Source organism: Alosa alosa, chromosome 10 (genome assembly GCF_017589495.1).
Source record: "Alosa alosa isolate M-15738 ecotype Scorff River chromosome 10, AALO_Geno_1.1, whole genome shotgun sequence".
Classification (NCBI taxonomy): Eukaryota; Metazoa; Chordata; class Actinopteri; order Clupeiformes; family Clupeidae; genus Alosa; species Alosa alosa.
In genome coordinates, this window is record NC_063198.1 from 26678829 (window position 1) to 26697951 (window position 19123).

At 43.6% G+C, this 19123-nt stretch overlaps 1 protein-coding gene across 2 annotated transcripts; it reads left to right on the forward strand.

The window, feature by feature from the left end:
• Positions 1 to 2886: 2886 nt before the first annotated feature.
• bicd2 (bicaudal D homolog 2 (Drosophila)) lies at positions 2887 to 18894 on the forward strand. Of its 2 annotated transcripts, none has more exons than XM_048254773.1 (9): positions 2887 to 3456; positions 10507 to 10719; positions 12132 to 12284; positions 12677 to 13120; positions 13502 to 13876; positions 14492 to 15067; positions 15173 to 15324; positions 15572 to 15944; positions 16737 to 18894. In XM_048254773.1, exons 1-9 carry the CDS (start codon positions 3217 to 3219, stop codon positions 16737 to 16739), a joined length of 2529 nt encoding a protein of 842 aa, XP_048110730.1. In that variant the 5' UTR covers positions 2887 to 3216; the 3' UTR covers positions 16740 to 18894. The 2 variants fall into 2 exon arrangements, with proteins under 2 accessions (XP_048110730.1, XP_048110731.1); XM_048254774.1 differs by having other exon boundaries at positions 2888 to 3456; positions 15572 to 15854.
• Positions 18895 to 19123: the final 229 nt, after the last annotated feature.

The window sequence follows — 19123 nt, forward strand, 5'->3', positions numbered from 1 at the left end:
TCAAGGAATTGGTAATGACAATATCTGCAAAGAATGCCATTGATGATTGAATCAGTTGATTGATGATTGAAAGTTGTAATGACACATACCGTGACGAGCGTCAAGGTTGAATAGAGCAGTGTTTCTCAAAGTGTGGTCCGGGGATCACTGGTGGTCCGCAAGCTATCCCAAGTGGTCCGCGGGCAGACGTGGTAAAATATAATATAGATGAGTTGTTTGCCATATTGAACCAACTTGTATGTAAATCTAAACAGTTCTGCAACACTGCCTATGTAAGATATGCCAGTTTAAATCATATTAATCTTCTGACACAATAAGCAAGGTGCAAAGACAAACGGAACAAACCTCTTTAGATATAGTCCAAAAATGTATACAACTACAAGAAACACTTCACCTCACCTTATTAAAGTGTCACAGAATAAGAATATGTCAATAACTCAATTTTGACAAAAATGTCAGATAGAACCTTATAATTCTAATGGGAAGAATTGTTAGTAGATCAAGGAATTGGTAATGAAATTATCTGCAAAGAATGCCATTGATGATTGAATCAGTTGATTGATGATTGAAAGTTGTAATGACACATACCGTGACGAGCGTCAAGGTTGAATAGAGCAGTGTTTCTCAAAGTGTGGTCCAGGGATCACTGGTGGTCCGCAAGCTATCCCAAGTGGTCCGCGGGCAGACGTGGTAAAATATAATATAGATGAGTTGTTTGCCATATTGAACCAACTTGTATGTAAATCTAAACAGTTCTGCAACACTGCCTATGTAAGATATGCCAGTTTAAATCATATTAATCTTCTGACACAATAAGCAAGGTGCAAAGACAATAAGCAAGGTGGTGGTTCAGTGAGTAGGCCTATTGTGTACTGTTGAAGTAGGTCTAATCTTTAGCTAAGTGGTCCGTGAGTTTCTTTTTATTAGTTAAGTGGTCCTTGGTCTGAAAAAGTTTGAGAAACACTGGAATAGAGCCATAGGCACAGCAGCACAAAGTCCCCAGTACACATCTGATAAGCAGAAACAGGTTGAGAACAAGCAAAGACCAGTAGCAAGACAGAAGGGTGAGGGTATTGGTGGTGGGGGTGGGGTAAGTGGATGACCTGGGCTTACCTTTCCTTTTGTATGGTGGACCCTTGCATTTCCTAGTGTGAAGAGGTAGTCCTGTGAAATTCAACAAGAGCTGCTCAACATTTGATTGCAAGTTAGTCTTTTAAGTGAGACATGTATGACCTTGTTTTAGTTCCCATGGGTAGAGTACACCTGAGAAACAGCTAGCATTGTTTGATTCTTCAGGTAACGCGCATTTTGTCTTTGATCTAATTCCACACCAAGACATGCCTCATTTATCATGTGTTATGTGCACATGTTTGGATGAGTTAGAACAGAGCCATCTCACCCAATGATATGCCAGCTATTTCAAAAACAACTGTGAAAAACACAGCCAGGAAAGATGGCATCAATGAACCTGCCAAGGCAATCATATTTCAATTCAATTCATTTGATATTCTTTGTAAATAAAATTAAAGAGCATTGTCAACCAAGTTTGTTGACTTACACTTTAATTTTGACTTAATTTGTCATCAGTAACATAGGCAGGTTACTCACTTTGGTATGGCCTGAAGCTGACCAGTCCACATCCCAATCCAAAACAACAGGAGAAAAAATTATGGAATTTGTCTTTCAAAAAAAGAAAGCTTACCATAAGACAAGATAAAATGCAGACCACAAGGCAGGCTACTTCAACCAGTTTCTCTTTCAGTTTAAGGCAGATTCAAGCAAACTTACAAGGACTGTAGAGGTTCTGTCCCTGTCCTACTTATTTTAGGCGGTTATACAAAGAGTTTTAGACCCTGACTTAGGCTGACCAGCTATGATGTGACTCAACATTGGGGCAGCCGTGGCCTACTGGTTAGTGCCTTGGACTTGTAACCGGAGGATTGCCGGTTCAAACCCCGACCAGTAGGCATGGCTGAAGTGCTCGTGAGCAAGGCACCTAACCCCTCACTGCTCTCCAAGCTCTGCTGTTGTTGCAGGCAGCTCACCTAACTTAAATGAACCCATCATAAATGAGAAACTGTTTGACAAACAAACAAAAATGAGAGAACTGAAAACAGGACCTGGAAAATAAGTCCTTTTGCAACTGCTATAGTCAGCATTTTTTTCTCCGGAGTGCCACAAATGATTTAATGTAACTTGATTGTGACTGGACACAAAGTCTTTGTATATACTGTGGTAATCCCAAACATGGTTTTGCAATTCCTATTGCAAAATTCATATTATGCAGAAAATCCAAGTGTCAAAATGTGCCCATGATAAGACTACTGAGATCCCCTATATCAGGGTTCTTATCTCCTTTCGTTAGGGATTTGTAAGGGCATGTCAGGTAGAGAAAGAAACCATAGAATTAGAGGGCTTCTGTGTGTGTCCTCCTCCACTAGCATGCCTATTGTGAAAGAAAACAGGAAGGCCTATGCAACAATATAATTGTAAATAATTGTATGTTCAAGAGGGCCTAATCATAACAATCACGATTCAGTCTGGAAAACTGTTATTCAGTGGTATCAGAATAATTTTCTCTGACAAAATCAGTCTCAATGTGAGTAGGCCTATCTATCTCCGTATTTTATCCGCAATGCACATTTGCCAACATGTTACAGGCTACCTAAAACCAGCAGAGGGCAATAGAGATGTGGGCCTCGTCAGAATTCCTATTCAGTTTCCATCCCAGCGGTCAACAAGCCGCATAGCAAGGAGGATGACGTTGCCCAGGATTGAGACAGCCAGGGATTTGTGTATTCGTCTACAAATGGCAATGCATCACGGGAGTGGTAGTCATAGCTCCAAATACGTTCATCCATTCTGCGCAGTGTCCTTGCATGCAAGTACTGTACCTCCCAAGAATCCCCACAATCGTCTTTGGGCACTGCGTCTTTCCAGATGGATGATCTCAGCTTGAGTTCTCCACTCCCCCCGTTTCGAGCGGAAAGTGACAATAAGGGGTGGTGGAGAAAAAAATGAAGCAAAGCTAGAAAAACTAGTCTATTATCTTTTAAGTATATGCAAAACCGCGCAGCGGACAAGTTTCTAGAGGAAGAATCGGGATTTCACCGAGAGCAGCTATGAAATTCGGCTTCGGAAAAGACTGGTGGTGTTAATGCACTACAATAACGGGCAGGGTCCGTTATCGTGTCAGCTGTCTGCCGGCCGGCCAAGATGTCTGGAGATGAGGAGGAATTCCCCGACGCGAAGCTAGTCATGGAATCCGGGCCCCAATGGCTCCGGTCAGAGATCGAGCGTTTGTCCAAGGAGTTGAGCGAGACGACCCGCGAGAAAATTCAAGCTGCGGAGTATGGCCTTGTCGTTCTTGAGGAGAAGCAGCAGCTCAAACAGCGATATGACGACCTGGAGAGCGATTACGAGTCTGCTCGACAAGAACTTGACCAGCTCAAAGAGGTAGGCAAACTTAAAGGAAAGGATTCTTCGATGCCAGCAATCTGTAATAGGCCTATCTTACAGATTTTTGGGAAGCTGCGTATTGACTAACGTAATTCGTCCACGGTTAGGCCTACTTTTTGCGGTCTGAAATTACAGAGTTGGTAATGTGTCGAGAGGCCGATGGTTCGGCCTATCTGGCAACATAGTGGCACTGAAACGTCTATTGTTTGTTTTCCCCAGTCGTAGGCTATCACCCTGATAAACGTTACAATTTTACACACACAGGTTACTTTTAGGAACCCTAAAATCGAACCTTTCGTGAAATTGCTCAAATGCAGTATTCTGTAGAGAACCACAAATCTGTGTGAATGATCGATAGCTAGATTCGATGGAGTTAGCTTTTCAGTATTCTTCAGAGGAAAGGCAATAAAATGGCCATTATGTGTGATGGCTATGGCCCTACCACTGCAGTTTGACTGAGCTGTTGTGGTAACGCTGTAACAATTCCCAAATATTCAGGCTTATTTTAATGGCAAGCTATGTGCTAGCCAGCCAGCCGGTGTTCTTGAAGTGTTAGCCTGGCTAAATTTGTTTAGTGGGTCGACGCTAGGCCTATACTGCCTTTATTAAGTTGTCATGCTTGTAAGGTCTTCTACAGAGAACAGTCGGCATGATTAGCCTAACATTCATGTGAGTTAACCTTTACCAGATTTTTTCTGTTGCTTTTGACAGCAGGTATGATTAGTCCTAACGTTTAGGTTATGTGCCAGCTATCACTGATTCCTTGTTATTTCGTTCCATTACAGTTATCCATAACATTTAGAAAATATCACATGTAAGGCTGCACTACATGGGGGAATGTCTAATTGCGATGTTTATATTGTCGTTGCGATTTGATTTGCAATATAATGTTTGAAAGTTTAGCTTCAGTTCAATATTCCCAATTTCATGCAGAGTTGCATGATTAATTGCAGCCTTTGCAGTTAGCCTAGTTCAAATAGCTCTAGAAATTGCTTAATTGTGCAGCCATGTCAACATTCAAGACACGTTTTTGCTGCATAGAAACATAAAATCAGCAACAAAAGTATATATGACTTTAGTGTACTTATTTGAGAAGAAAATCACATTTCGTCAACATGTTTATAGTGGATGCAATTGGGAACAGACGTTGCCAAAATTAGGCTTGTGTTGTTGATCAACTAATTAACTCTAGCTCTACTGTAAAGCCTTATGATTGGATACTTGATAACTGGAGCATGCAATTCCTTGGGATCAATGTATGAAAAACACACATCCATGAGGTGCTCTTCATTAGATCCCAATCCCACTTCCATCTGGATGTCAAGCTGTAAACTGGCTGTCAACCTTATTGTCAAAACAGACTGGTCATACTACGACAAGATTTGCTTCACTATATCACAAGTCACCACAGAATAGAGGAAAGAAAATGAAATACTCAATGACAATGACAAGCTGATTGCCCACAATAAGTGTCTGTAAGGAAATGAATCAACATTTCTACTGACAAACCCATCAGGTCAATGTGAAATGACAGCCTGGCAGGAATGCTACATGGCGAAATGTAATAATGTATCTAGCCAAAGTTAATGATATAATTTCAGAGAATCCAAGTGTGCCTCCCTTGTTTTTGGCCACTCCACATAAGTTGCTGAAGTGATTAGGTCACCTGATTTGATGCATAGACCATTAGCCATGACCTTGAGCTCTCAGTCACTGGACGGTGTACAAACAGTTCAGTGTTCAAACAAATTTGAATTTGAATTTGGCGCCACTAGGTGTGTTGTTCTTAGCAGAAATATGCAGAAGAGCAACTTCTGTGTATGACCTACAGAGCCAGTGGCTTTCTCACGCATACTTTCTCACCCTCTTTCTCACTGTTGTCCTTGTTCTTAAACTCTCTGGAACAATTGTAGACCCCCCAGTCAAAGTGTTGGGGGCTCCAAACTCCTCAGCTCTTAATGGTACTACATCAAGAGGCAAATCCCCCAGTAAGCGGATATGTGGTTGTCATTCTAAAAAAAGATGTCCAGTCTGGAAGTGCGCCCATGAGTGCCTATATGTGAAGCAGTAGGGGATTGTGGGGAATGTATTTCCAATTAAACAGGATGTTTATGCACCAGTATGAAAAAACTCATGGGAGACAAACAATGTTCATGGGAGACAAACAATGATTCTCTGGCTAAATGTTTCAGTTCTCCATGAGAAGTTGATTGTCTCGAACCTTTAACACACCATGTAAAAAATCCAGTTTGGGGAGTTTGAGATTTTCAAGAATTTTGAGGCCTGACAAATGCAGATTATTTGATTAAATACTGTCCCCTTATGGCCTACATTTGGAGTTCTCTGAAGGTTTTATTTTATTTGAAAGATATCCTAAAAGCTCTAAACAACCAATATCTTTTCAGTCCTAGCTTACATCCTACACCATTAGGCTAAGGGCACATTTGACAAGGGACCTTTTGAAGCTTACTTAAGCACTTAAATTTGATGCAGTACTAAACTGCCTTGATTTTTCTGCTACTTGTTTGTTTACATTCATCGCCGGTCACCCATACATAGATTGCTGGTAAGTGAACAAAGGTTCACTGGACAAGCTCAAACTCACTAAACACATCCCAGCAGGACACAGGCTCAGACATGGGATCAGACATGCGGACAAAGGTGGGGACTAATCTCCTCAGCCCAAGAGTCGGACTCACTTGCTCTCTTCAAAGAATCGAATTGGAGTGCCTTGGCATCCGTAAAGACACTGGAGTAAAACTGTACTAATCTCAGTCATGTTGCAGTTGCACCCAGAGTAGTTTTCACTGGTGTGATTTTATGCAAGCAGGAAGTTTCTGCACATCTGCGCAAGACATCAGTTACTGTGTCGAGGAGTGGCATTTGATCTTGTCTATTGGGAATGTTGAAGTGGGAGTTGGGTGGAACGGCTCTGTACTAAAGTGAAAGGTTAGCACAAAAACAGAGTTCTGGTTATAACCTCTTCTCCACAAAACAATTGCAGCTGCTCCAAACATCAATGGCCTAGTGAGAGGTATTTTGTGGCAGTCAAAGCACAGCATATCCTACAAAGGAAGACATTTAGAGATTTAATTTCAAGCGTAATTTAAATATTAAATCTCTGAATATCTTCCTAATATACAGTTGAGCCTAGGACTGTTACTATTATCTATTATTTGAACTGAAACAGTCAATAGCTACATCGGAAAAGAGGTTTTTGTTGGTTTTGTTTTTGTTTTGGAGCACCTGGGTGCTCCAAAACATGGGACAATTCTTTTTTGCAGATCCTGCATCCTTGATGCAGATTTCTGATGCCAAATAAGTCCTTGGTATGTACTGGTCCAGTATGTGCATATGGCTCAATAGACATAAACATGAAGGAACCCCAACCCCAGTGCATCTATCCATCTATCCATCTATCCATCTATCCATCTATCCATCCATCCATCCATCCATCTATCTATATATATATAATGCTGTGTTTTTGTATTTTGAAAATACTCAAAATACTTTTTTCAATGGGGCATGGAACACTTTCTAAATCAGCTTTTTATCCCAAACATTTCCTGTAGGCCCTGTTAACGGAATAGAGCCCCTCAGTCAAATAACATAGGTTATGTTATGAGATATGTCTTAATAGGGCCCCTCAATCATATAACATAGGTTACATATATAACATGACGTTACATTATGTAATCCAATGGATTACGTTACTGATGACAAATTGGTGTGTAGTCTGGGCTCTGTTATGGATTACATTTCAAAGTAATCTGACCCAACACTGACTACAATTTACAAACAAGAATGGCATGGATTATGTATCTATTAAGAGAAAACATAATGGGGTTAAGATTCCCAGAGAGTGAGATCTCTCCTTCATGAAGCGTATTTATCCACGACATAATTGAGCTCAGTTTAACATCAGTATGAGATTTTTGTCATTTTCTCATACTTTGTCATTTCAGCTCCTGACAAAAAACCCAACTCTCAACTTTATCTCAACATCTTTGAGATGTTACCATCTCAATCAGATAAACAGGTCAGATCTCAATAACAGCTGCATTTTGTTTTCTTGTGAGGCAAAAGACATTCTCCAGACAAGAACATTTCCTCTGTGTAGGAAGGAGGAGTGACTATTTTACTTGCTTGTAGGCTACATTTTAATTTGAATCTCAGAGGTTGTTGTTATAGCATAGTGTCATATATGTCCTGTGCATAATTTCTGCTACACTCAGGGTGATGGTCAGAAAGCCAGTACAGAAAAATGGAGGCATGTTTACAAAAATGTTACATACATATAGTCTGAGAGAGCAGTAGTGTATATTTTTAATTAGAATGTTATATGTTATATTGTATGTTGTAAGATGTTTGATCGTAAATTCAGGTGACAGTGTTTGTCCTCTATGTTTGAGCTCTAGAACTTGTGCATAGCCTGGATGGCTGGTGGGAATGACTGCTATTTTATCTTCCCTTGACATGACTACATTCCGTCAGAAGATAACAACAGTAGATGTTCATTATAACATAGACTAGCTCACATAATGCTCACATAATGCTAGTAATTGTTGTATATTGTTGCTTTAATGTAATTGTTATTTAGTGATTCAAAAGAGAGGTTTCAGTTAATTTGAGATCAAGTTTATTTTTTGGATTACTCAGTCTACTATACTGTAGTGAAGATGGTGATGCATTGAGAAGAATCATAACATTAATTATGACACTACTTCTTGTGCAGCCTGAGCTAATTAATAAATGAAAAGTCCATACAGTGTTTCTTAGAATCGTGCAACATGGAACAGTATCACAAACCATACTAGTTATTTTCTACTCACCTTGTAGTTGAGCGCCAGGTTGCTCCTTCAAAGCCATAGGTTCAGTTCTAATACTGACAACTTGTACTACATGATGGCTTGGAGATGATCAAATCTTAATTTATGACATGCCAAGGTAAAGAATGTCTAAAGATCTTTGGCAGCACACATGCTGTTGTTGAGTTGGAATATACAGGGATGAGTTCTGCCTTTTTCCATTGCTTGTTGGCAGAGATGTGTTTTTGTTTACAGGATTGTGTTTAACATGGGGCCATGCACTGGAAGCTGAGGTCATAGCTTAACTTGGTCAACTAGCCAACTGATTCAGGCAGACCAGGTTTGCTGCTGCCAGCTGCCCTTTGTGCCTGTCATAGTTGTGCAAGATGAATGATGGGTCCTTATTCCACCATGTCTGCTTAAGAAGTCTGTCAAGCATAGTCTAGTGTTACTACCAGATGAGTTAGTTTGTGGCTGTGATCACCAAGAATTCTTCAATGGCTGAGGTCTCCAAGTTGTTTATAGGCCCTGAATATATCAGTGCTTTTTAAGCTTTTGAATATAAGAGTGACAATAAGCTTGTAGTGAGTGCTACAACCTATCTTCCCAGCTGGTAGAGTATGACACTGGCAACGCCATTGTCACAAGTCCAGAGATACATTAGCTTAATCAATAATGCCTTCATTCCTGGTTTGTCATTGTTGCACTTGGATAAAAAAAAAGGTTAATTTTTAAAAAAAAAGTGGGATTCAGAAGGTCTTTCTCAGTTATGGTGTGCTTGCCATATGTGAACTATGTGTAGCTTTCATCAGTCGTGATCTTTTGTGGTGGACCTTCATGTATGATCCCTATAAAGTGATTGCTGATCTTGGTGCGATTGTCAGAGGAGCCTTCTCACTTGTAAGAAAACTGGGGACAGCTGGGGTGGCCGCAACCAGAGGATCTGTGAGGGGCGGAATCCGGCTCAGGTTGAAGAGGAGGTGTGGTGTCATGGCAACCAAGATGTCCCATATGGTGGCAGCCCAGAGCAAGTCAGTAGAGCAGCTGGCTGGCCAGCAGTACGCAGGGATCAACCCCGGCTCAGGCCACTCCACCGGCCTGTGCAGCTAAGACCGAAGAAGCGGCCATTTCTTTATTGTGTGCTTACAGTATGCTCTCAGTGTACAAGTAAAGTGCTTTGTGTTGCACTATGAAAGGAAAAATACACTATATAAATAAACACTCACTCACTTCACTCTTCTGTACATCAGGCCTTTTTTTTTTTCCGCTTTCTTGTTGCCCACAAGAAAATGTGAACTCAATGGAATTAATTGTATTTATTTCAAAGTCTTAGCTCTGTTTACTTTGAATGCCAATGTCTAAATGCACATATTGAGTTACGGGAATAGGATGACAATTAGACTAGTATTTTTGGCCTTCTTTAATCCTGATGCCCTTGCTCTCTCATTCTTTTCCTTTGTCTGTTAGGCCTGTTGTATTCTCAGTGCCTTTGTAATCATGGATTAGTGTGTGTGATAATTGTATTTCCAAAGATTCAGCCAACCCCTTTGTATAGCCACATGGCAATGACTCCATGATCCTTTGTACCTGTGGGCCATGTCCCAGTTAACCCTACGAAACACCAGAGCTATGGCATACATAAGAATTCCTAAAGGGCAACCTCCTTCATTCTGGACATTGTGATATATTTGTATTTCCTGCTGAATGCAGAGAAGTCGGTCCAAAGGATTTTCAGTGTCTTGATAAATAGAAGCCTCATTGTTATTCCAGAATCTGGTTCAATTGTAGCTCTGTTCACTGAAACGTAAAGGGTGGAAAGAAAAGTGACAAAGACGGGGAAAAAGCACTGTTTGTCAAGCTATGTTTTGTGTGCTTGTCTGTGCTCTATTCAGAGACCTAAGTCGGCAGTTGAGGGGGACAAAGGCTAAGAAGTAGGTGATGGAATGAGAGGGAACAGAACTGTGTGACTTCACTCACTCAGTGCAGTTTGATTTTAACAAGCAGGTCACTCGTCTGTTTAAATTTCAACTTGTACTTGGTTCATTGTACCTTTTACTTGTAAATGAATGTTACATTGGTCTTAACTTTCACCACAAAAAATTTAGTTTGTGTTTTCCATAGACCATTATGCTATATTCTACTTAGCACCCACCTCCTATTGTTGTCGCTGCTTAGCTCCCCTCTAAACATAATGGCACATCTAAAAAAGGTTTTTATTGTCCTGCTCCGTCTCTCCCAGGCCTTTGGACAAGCCTACTCGGCCCACAGGAAGGTGGCAGCGGATGGGGAAAGCCGCGAGGAATCGCTGATCTTGGAGTCGGCCTCCAAAGAGGCATACTACGAGCAACGTGTCCAGGAGCTGCAGAACGAGCTGAGACAGACCAAGAATGACCTGAGCAACACCCGCTCGGAGAATGAGAGGCTGGCCAGCATGGCCCTGGAGCTCCGGGAGGTGGGAAAGGGCAAATGCTTGGAATTTTTTGGAAATCTTGGAAATTCTCCTTTAGGAACATGGTTCTTGAAGTATTCAATAAATGATTAATTATTTTAGAATTGTAACACTGATCCTAGATTACAGATAACTCATAAGTCGGAGGATGGACTTTATCCGAGTCCGTAGGTATTTCAGCTTGGAGTGGTGTTAGATTTTGTAGCCTACTTATTTTTGGCCTACTTATTTGGACATTTCAAGTTGGAATACCATGCTGTTTGGAACCCAGCATAAATTGAAATATAAGTATATAAAACTGTAGTACCATACCATCATAGACTGTCCAAAAGATGAGTCATTGTAGCCTAATGATGTCATACATTCCTTTGGAATTAATGATTCATGATTGTCCTCATGAATGTTAAGGGAATCATGAGATTGACCATTATTTCCTTGGTTGAATTCATTCTGTTGTTTCACCATACATACTCAAAGAAATCAGATTGAACCCTGTTCTGTAAGTCAATGACCACTCCAATCACCCGCCAGTGACCAGGTATCTTACTTTTTTTAGATGGACTGGGATTCTGAGAACCTCAGTGAACGTTTGATCTTCTGCTCCTGTCTATATAAGACCGTGTCTCTGTAGTGCAGTTTTAGTCATAGGTAAATGTAATCTCCACAAGTATGACTGTAGCCAAGGAAGGGATGAGAATATTGAGAATGTGAACAGGAGGAAACGAAACTTCTGTTAACATTATGAAATTCTATTTATTTCTCTTCATAAAGAGGAACCTCTGCTGAGAGTAAATGGTCTTCGGGGCATCCCGTGGTGAGATCAGCCTCATCAGTCATTTCCATTTCCGCTGATTCATTGTTGATGACATTTAATGTAGATGCAAAGACTGGGCATGACAAAATTAGAGTCCATCGCTCTCATAGATCTAGGAAGTACTAGGGTTCTTCTTTATCTTTGAGAGAACCATATTCCATGAAAATCCTGTTGAATATGCTTTATAGCAGTGTTATTGTGAATTGTGAATTATCCTTTTCCTCATAACCTGTGTTAACTTTTGTTGTTAAACGTTTTAGCTGTATGCCATTGCCTTTTGGGAAATTATGAATGATGCACTGCTGACTATTCTCCGATTAGATGATAAGGGATGTCTGGGGCACAGTTTTTGCCTTTTACAAATAAACTTCAAATAACTATGCTGACCTCAAATAGGCTGACACAATCATGTCACCCAGCCAATCACGAGGACTTTAGCTGAAACTTTCTCAACAAAAAAAGAACAGATCTGGTGAAGACCAATGAGTCAGGTTTTTTTTATGTCACATTACCAAACATACCGAATCATTACCATCAACAGGGGCATCATGTTTTGATTTCTGTGAAAGCTGAAGCGCTGATTTGAGCTGTCTGTCTGCAGAGTAACGAGATGGTGGAGCTCCAGAGGGCTCGTCTTCGCGATGACGTCCGGGAGTATAAAATCCGCGAGGCCCGGCTGCTGCAGGACTACACCGAGCTCGAGGAGGAGAACATCACCCTCCAGAAACAAGTCTCTCTGCTCAGGCAAGGCCAGGTGAGTCCCTCTAACCCAGTAGTCTAGTCACCTGGAGCCCCGCTCTGGTTACCTGGAGCATAGATCTTAGAAAGCTAGATACTGCGTTGTCCGTTGAGTCCGTCGAGCGTAAACGCAGCCGCCATATTGCTGGGGGCAACACCTTTACTGTCTATGGGCAACACTTGCCGGCAATCAGAGACACCTGTCTGATTTCCAGTCAGAGTCACATGCTCCTCCATTGGCCTCCAGTGATTGCTGCCCCCACCAAGATGGCGTCGCTATTTACGTACGTTCTGGAGCTCAATGCGGGATCTAGCTTTCTGATATCTGACCTGGAGTATGTCTGCCTGTACCTGCACTCACACCTGTCTCTTTGCTCCATCTCTTGCTCCTTCTGCTCCCTCCCGCAGGTGGAGTTTGAGGGGGTCAAGCATGAGCTGCGGCGCCTGGAGGAGGAGGGTCAGTACCTGAACAGCCAGCTGGAGGAGGCGCTGCGTCTGCGGGAGATCTGCGAGCGTCAGCTGGCCGAGGCCCTGGAGACGCTCAAGACGGAGCGCGAGCAGAAGGCTGCCCTGCGCAAGGAGCTGACGCAGCACATGACGCTGGGCGACTCGCTGCTTGCCGTCTCGCTGGACGGCCTCAAGCTGAACGCCGACGAGCCCAACAACGACGACGACGTCATCCGCACCTTTGAGAACGGCCTGGCCAAAATGACCGAAGCGCAAGCCCTCGACAACCGCGCGTCCACGCCCAAGAAGTCCGATAACTTCCGTCCAGCCCCCAGCCTGGTGGATGACCTGTTGAGTGAGCTTAACATCTCCGAGATCCAGAAACTCAAACAACAACTGCTTCAGGTAACTGTCCCAATCGCCTGTGCTGTAACTTACTTAGACCCTTTCAAGAGAGTTCCATTATTAGCATCATAGTTGGCCCCACAAGACTTCCTTGTTAACATTCCATATGTTATCTTAATGCAGAGGAAGTAGATCGGGAACCAAATAGAATGTTCAAGCATTGTTTTTGTTTTTATTGTTGAAAGGGTCTATAGTAAACACATTCATTCAGTGAGCAGGCGTACGCTGTGGAAAAGTGTGATGCTTGATTCTGTGTCCCTGTTTAGTTCTCATCTGAGGTGTGGCACTTCTACTCATCCTCCTTTTCATTGTATTAGAATTGCGAGCAGTTATCCTGTAGACAAGTTCTGTTGTCTAATGCTGGTTCTGGTTCTGTTGCAGGTGGAACGTGAGAAAGTGGCCCTGCTCTCCACACTGCAGGACAGCCAGAAGCAGCTGGAGCAGGCTCGCGGGTCGCTGGCCGAACAACAGGAGGCCAACGGCCGCCTCAACCAGGACCTGGGGGCCATGCGGCGACTGCAGGCCAGCAAGGAGCGCCACTCGGCCCTGGACAGCGAGCGCGAACGGGACAGTCGCGAGGACGGCGATGGGGATTATTACGAGCTGGACATTAACGGACCGGAGATCCTGCGCTGCAAGTACGAGGTGGCGGTGAACGAGGCTGGCGAGCTGAGGGCCGAGCTGAAGGGCCTGAAGGAGGAGCAGCAAGAGCAGACCACTCATTACCAGCAGGAGCGGTCACGCCTGGAGTCCCAGGTGCGTACGGGAGCTTCATTGGGAATACTGCTGCCCATGTTGTCCTGCTCAGTAGTATATTATAAACCAGAGGCAACAAACAGCTGAAAGAAACGCTCAAGCTGATAATACATGGGGGAACTTTTTGAGCGATGTTGCTGGGCAATATTCGCCATTGTGGTCCTGGCATGTTCCCATTGATATTGGGCAACAGATTCTTTTCTAGAGAACTCAGAGAATCATCAGTAGGCAATTGTCAAATCATCCAATCAGAATAAAAGGAATTGGTTATGTGGTTGCCCAGCAACATTGCTCAAAAAATTGCCCCATGTTTCATTACCTTTACTGTCTGTGTCTGGATAAAAAAAATGTTTACCCACAGATTTTCATGTTTGTCAAAATAATCAGGATGACAAATGTGTTACCTTCTGTCAGATGACAAATGAAACTGAGACATAATAGTAAATGGTTGTTACACATGTCAGTAGAAACTACGTACAGTAAAAAAAACATCGGATTTTCTTTTCTGTAGAAAATGCAATATACAGTAAAAGATGTTTAGCGATTTTTAACTTACAAGCTTACGTGTGTGTGTGTGTGTGTGTGCGCGCGTGTGCGCGTGTGTGCACGCGTCAGGTGCGTGATCTGAGCGGTCAGCTGGCCTCCCTGGAGAGCGTTAGCCGCGAGGAGCGTCAGCGCGCCACCCGGCTGGAGAAGGAGCTGCGGGAGACCAGTGCGGTGGCGGGCGAGTCCCAGGGCAGCCTGAGCGTGGCCCAGGACGAGCTGGTGGCCTTCAGCGAGGAGCTGGCCAACCTGTACCACCACGTCTGCATGTGCAACAACGAAACCCCCCAGCGCGTCATGCTGGACTTCTACAAGGAGGGCAAGGCCGGCCCAGGCCAAGTCCCCAACGGCCGAGACACAATCACCTCGCCACCGCCCCTCACACTCGCTATGGACGACACCCGCAAGGAGCCCATGGACATCTACAACTTGGTGGCCATCATCCGCGACCAGATCCGCCACCTGCAGCAGGCCGTGGACCGCACCACCGAACTGTCCCGTCAGAGGGTGGCCTCGCTGGAGCTCTCCGCCGTGCCCGATAAGGACAAGGAGGCCTGCATGGAGGAGATCCTCAAGCTCAAGTCCCTGCTCAGCACCAAGCGGGAGCAGATCGCCACCCTGAGGACCGTCCTCAAGGCCAACAAACAGGTACGCTCCAATAGACATCCCTCCTGTGTGCTGTCTCTACACGTCTCTCAGGATCCTGACCTTGAGTGACCACTCCTGAGTCCCATTCTCCCTTTGTGTGTCTAGACAGCCGAGGTGGCTCTGGCCAATCTGAAGAGCAAGTACGACAATGAGAAGGCCATGGTGACTGAGACCATGATGAAGCTGAGGAACGAGCTCAAGGCCCTGAAGGAGGATGCCGCCACCTTCTCCTCTCTGCGCGCTATGTTTGCCACACGGTACGATGCCTCCCAGCACACATGCAGATGAACAGACACATACACACAACTGCACTTACACTCACTGGCATTATGCGTCTATATATGAAAATACATAGCCTTAGATGGCTGCACAGTGCAGTACATTGTCTCATTTGAATTGTTCCCTCTTCAATTCTTTCTTTGTAACGCTTGACCAACCCCCCGTCCCCCCCCTCCCCTCCTCTCTTCCTGTCTCTCTCCTCTCCTTTTGTTCCGCAATCCTCAGCTGTGACGAGTACGTGACCCAGCTGGACGACATGCAGCGGCAGCTGGCCGCCGCCGAAGACGAGAAGAAGACGCTGAACTCGCTGCTGCGCATGGCCATCCAGCAGAAGCTGGCGCTGACCCAGCGGCTGGAGGACCTGGAGTTTGACCACGAGCAGGCGCGCCGCACCAGCGGGGGAGGCGGAGGAGGGGCCGGCGGCCTGTCCAAGACCACCTCCTCCGGCCGCAGGAGAGGCGCCACCTCCTCCACCTCCTCTGCCCACTCCGCCCACTCCAGCCCCCATGTAAGTCCCCGGCTGACCTGCAGGGGTCGCCAGCAGCCCCGCGCCATCATGGGAGCACCCATGGTCTTCTGCAGCGAGAAATATAAGATCGTATGTGACCCCTGAGCCATGTCCCCTACCCCCACCCCCACCCCCAAAACCTCACCATCACTACCACCCCAAAACCTCACCATCACTACCACCCCAAAACCTCACCATCACTACCACCCCTCATCTGCCTGCCTGCTTCATTGCACCCCCATAACCTGCATCTGCTTCACCCCCAAGCTAACTGTCACCGCTCTAGGCCAGGCTGACAAAAGGCCTGGCAGGAGACCGCTGCATGCAGGGACACACCGAGCTATGTGGCTTCACCCTGGAATGACCGTTTGTTTAACACGGCTGCAGATGAATGCATGTCCACGCCGGTCTCTAACTGTGGTTAACGCTGTAGCCCCCAGTTCTTATACATCACCCCACTGTCTTCAAAGCAGGACTATGTGTGCTGTTTTGGTGTTTCATGCTGAGCTGTCCTCAGCATTGTTGTTATCAAGCCTGTGTGTGTGTGTGTGTGTGTGTGTGTGTGTGTGGTGGGAGGAGGGGTGAGGTTTGAGCATCTCTTTTTTTCCATGTTATGTGTATTAACATTGCTCTCTAAATTCATCCCTACATCTGTCACTCATATGTAGCTTCTTAAAACGGCTTGCATGCTGAAACCCTTCCTGGTGAGTCGGCATTGTCATACTTTAAAGTCCCACTCACTCATGTAACCTCTCATATGCACGGTCAGTCCTCTCCTGTCCTCACTGAGACTCTCGCTGTCTTGGTTGTACACTACTGTGAATAATAATAATCTGGTTAGCTCAGTTGTTGACCCTGTGTGTTTATCTTTTGGTTTTGCAGTAACGTAGTTGAGCTGGATGTTGTGATTTCCCTGATGGTGATCCGCTGATTCCTGCCGACGCTTCCTACAGTAGAGCCTCCCTGTGACATTATAGCTCCCGAGCGTTCTGATTGATCCACCAAAATATGCACAGCACCGACACACTCGCATTGATAAAGATGCATATGACACTCTCTCACACACACACACACACACACACACAGACAAACAGACAGACAGGCATAGCCTAGTATTTACAGTATCCCTAATCCTAAATGAACTCCTTAGCTGTGTCGATGCAGTTTCCTTATAGTAAGTCAGTTGGAAACTGGGGCTCAAGGTACATTGGAAAGTCCACCCAAATTTCCAACCCTGAGCCGACTTGCTCTCCATGTGTGCATTATTCACATTCATTTGTTTTTGTTCGGTTACATATTTTGTTTTTGCATCTTTCCTCAAATGTTACTGCACTTTCTCGTGTACACTTGCCCCTCAAGCAACTCCCGCCTATGCAAGATATACCACATGGCTCACTATATTTCAAATTGATCACACTTAAATAAGTGGGGATGACACTAATTGCAAAAAGCAGATTGCAAAAAAAAGCATCTGCAGAGTGCAGAGTGAAGTTTGGCCTTAAACTGAGCTTATGTGGATTCCCCTGCTCAATGACAGGGGTTTGGCTAATAGCCGTGGGTTGTGGATGGGGCAGTGTATTCCTGTTGATATGCTCGTGATGAGTCTTTGAGCTTTGTTTTTGTTTGTCATATGTAATAGGAACTGTTTTTTTATTTCATTAATATATGTATGGTTGTATGGTGTTTCAATAACATTTTGCATGTTTAACTGCCATGTTATGAACAGAATCCAGGGAGAGCAAACAAAAAAGTATGTATTTATGACACTTCGTGTTAACCTGTATCCAAGTTTAATCTAGCAATGTCTACCTTTGGACTCTGGGGTCAGCCTATTGAAAGAATGAACGGATGGAACAATTTTACCGGAAGCACAACCGCAAGATTCCACGCCGGAATTACATAATATAGTTATATTTTTGTTTGTTTTTTTTCTTCTTTGCTTCCTCTCCTCTTCTGTCTCAGTAGTACGCCATGAGTGCCTTTTATTTCTTCAGAAATAAGTTAGTTTTTTTTCTTTAACCAGAGAGCAAAAACCACCCGTTTTTGTGAGGTAGTTTTACTGGAGTATTGAGGTGATGGATATTTGTATTGAACTCTACCTATCCCCTCCTGCTAGCATGCATGTGCTGCTGCGGCTTCAGGATATCTGTGGTAAACCTTATTTATGCTATCGTTTGAAAGCTAAGCTAACGTGACTTGTGAGGAAAACAAGTGACCCAGTGTGGATTAGAGCAATTACTGCAAAAGAAGGTGTAACTGCAAGCATTTACTGAGTGTCTTGTAACCTTTGTATTTGGATGGTCTGGTGATGTGTATAGCAGTACTGAGGAGACAAGTAGTTTCTTTTCCTTTTTAATGTTTTTAATATAATCGTTTTATATGTGGTAAAAAGTATTGGAAAAAAACAGATCAATGGAAAAACAAGTCCTCTCTCAACAAGTCTGTTGTGCCATTTCATACCTTCAGTTTGTTGAGGCATTGAAATGTTTCAATATTATCAGGGGGTTCACATTAATATATAATATATATAATAAGAATTATATATGTTATATAAACAAGAAATGTAAGTGCAATTTAACTGCTGTATCAGGTGTCTAATTCAATGTACTCTATTGCTTGAAGCATAGTGGGAATTAATTGGCCTATTATTGAGGGATAGCTGTGCCCATTTTTATACTGCAATATTTTGTCACAGTTTTATATCTTTATATGGAATAACTTCACCTGTCTGATCATATTTATTGATAACAATATTAAGCAGCTCAGTGTTATTAATGTGCATTATGATTAGTGGCATGGTTAATGCCAGTCTCTTCAAAAGCACCTGGTGGTTGCAGGTGTCCTACATGTGAGGCCTATCTGGTAGGAGCTGACTATTTGACTATGGCTTTGTCATGACATTTATTGATGGTTTCACTGCATTTCCCTTGGGGAGACCATCACATGTCACCATTTGTACTAAGAGGACTTTAGCTTGTGTAAGCTCTTGTGTGTTAAGGTGCTCATTATTCTGGCCAAATAAACATGGTTGAAAACTGAACTTGTTTGTCTTGTCTGTGGAGAAATTTGACCTAAACCAAGCTGGTGTTTATGTCAGTGTGGAGGGGTTTTTCAAGTGTGTAACCTGCAATGGAATTAATTAACTTAAATTGGTAAATACAACTCAGTTTGTACAGTACAAGTACAGCAAACTTATATTTATTTTATTCAAGAACTCTACTCTGTTTTTTTACACTGAGCTGTTATTATTCTATTATTTGTAAGTAGGC

Excerpts from the sequence above, each read along its gene's own strand:
- bicd2 (XM_048254773.1), top strand. The coding sequence starts at position 3,217 with ATGTCTGGAGATGAGGAGGAATTCCCCGACGCGAAGCTAGTCATGGAA. Across the intron at positions 13,877-14,491 it reads GGTCACGCCTGGAGTCCCAG|GTGCGTGATCTGAGCGGTCA; the intron begins GTGCGTACGGGA and ends TGCACGCGTCAG. Across the intron at positions 15,325-15,571 it reads CGCGCTATGTTTGCCACACG|CTGTGACGAGTACGTGACCC; the intron begins GTACGATGCCTC and ends CGCAATCCTCAG.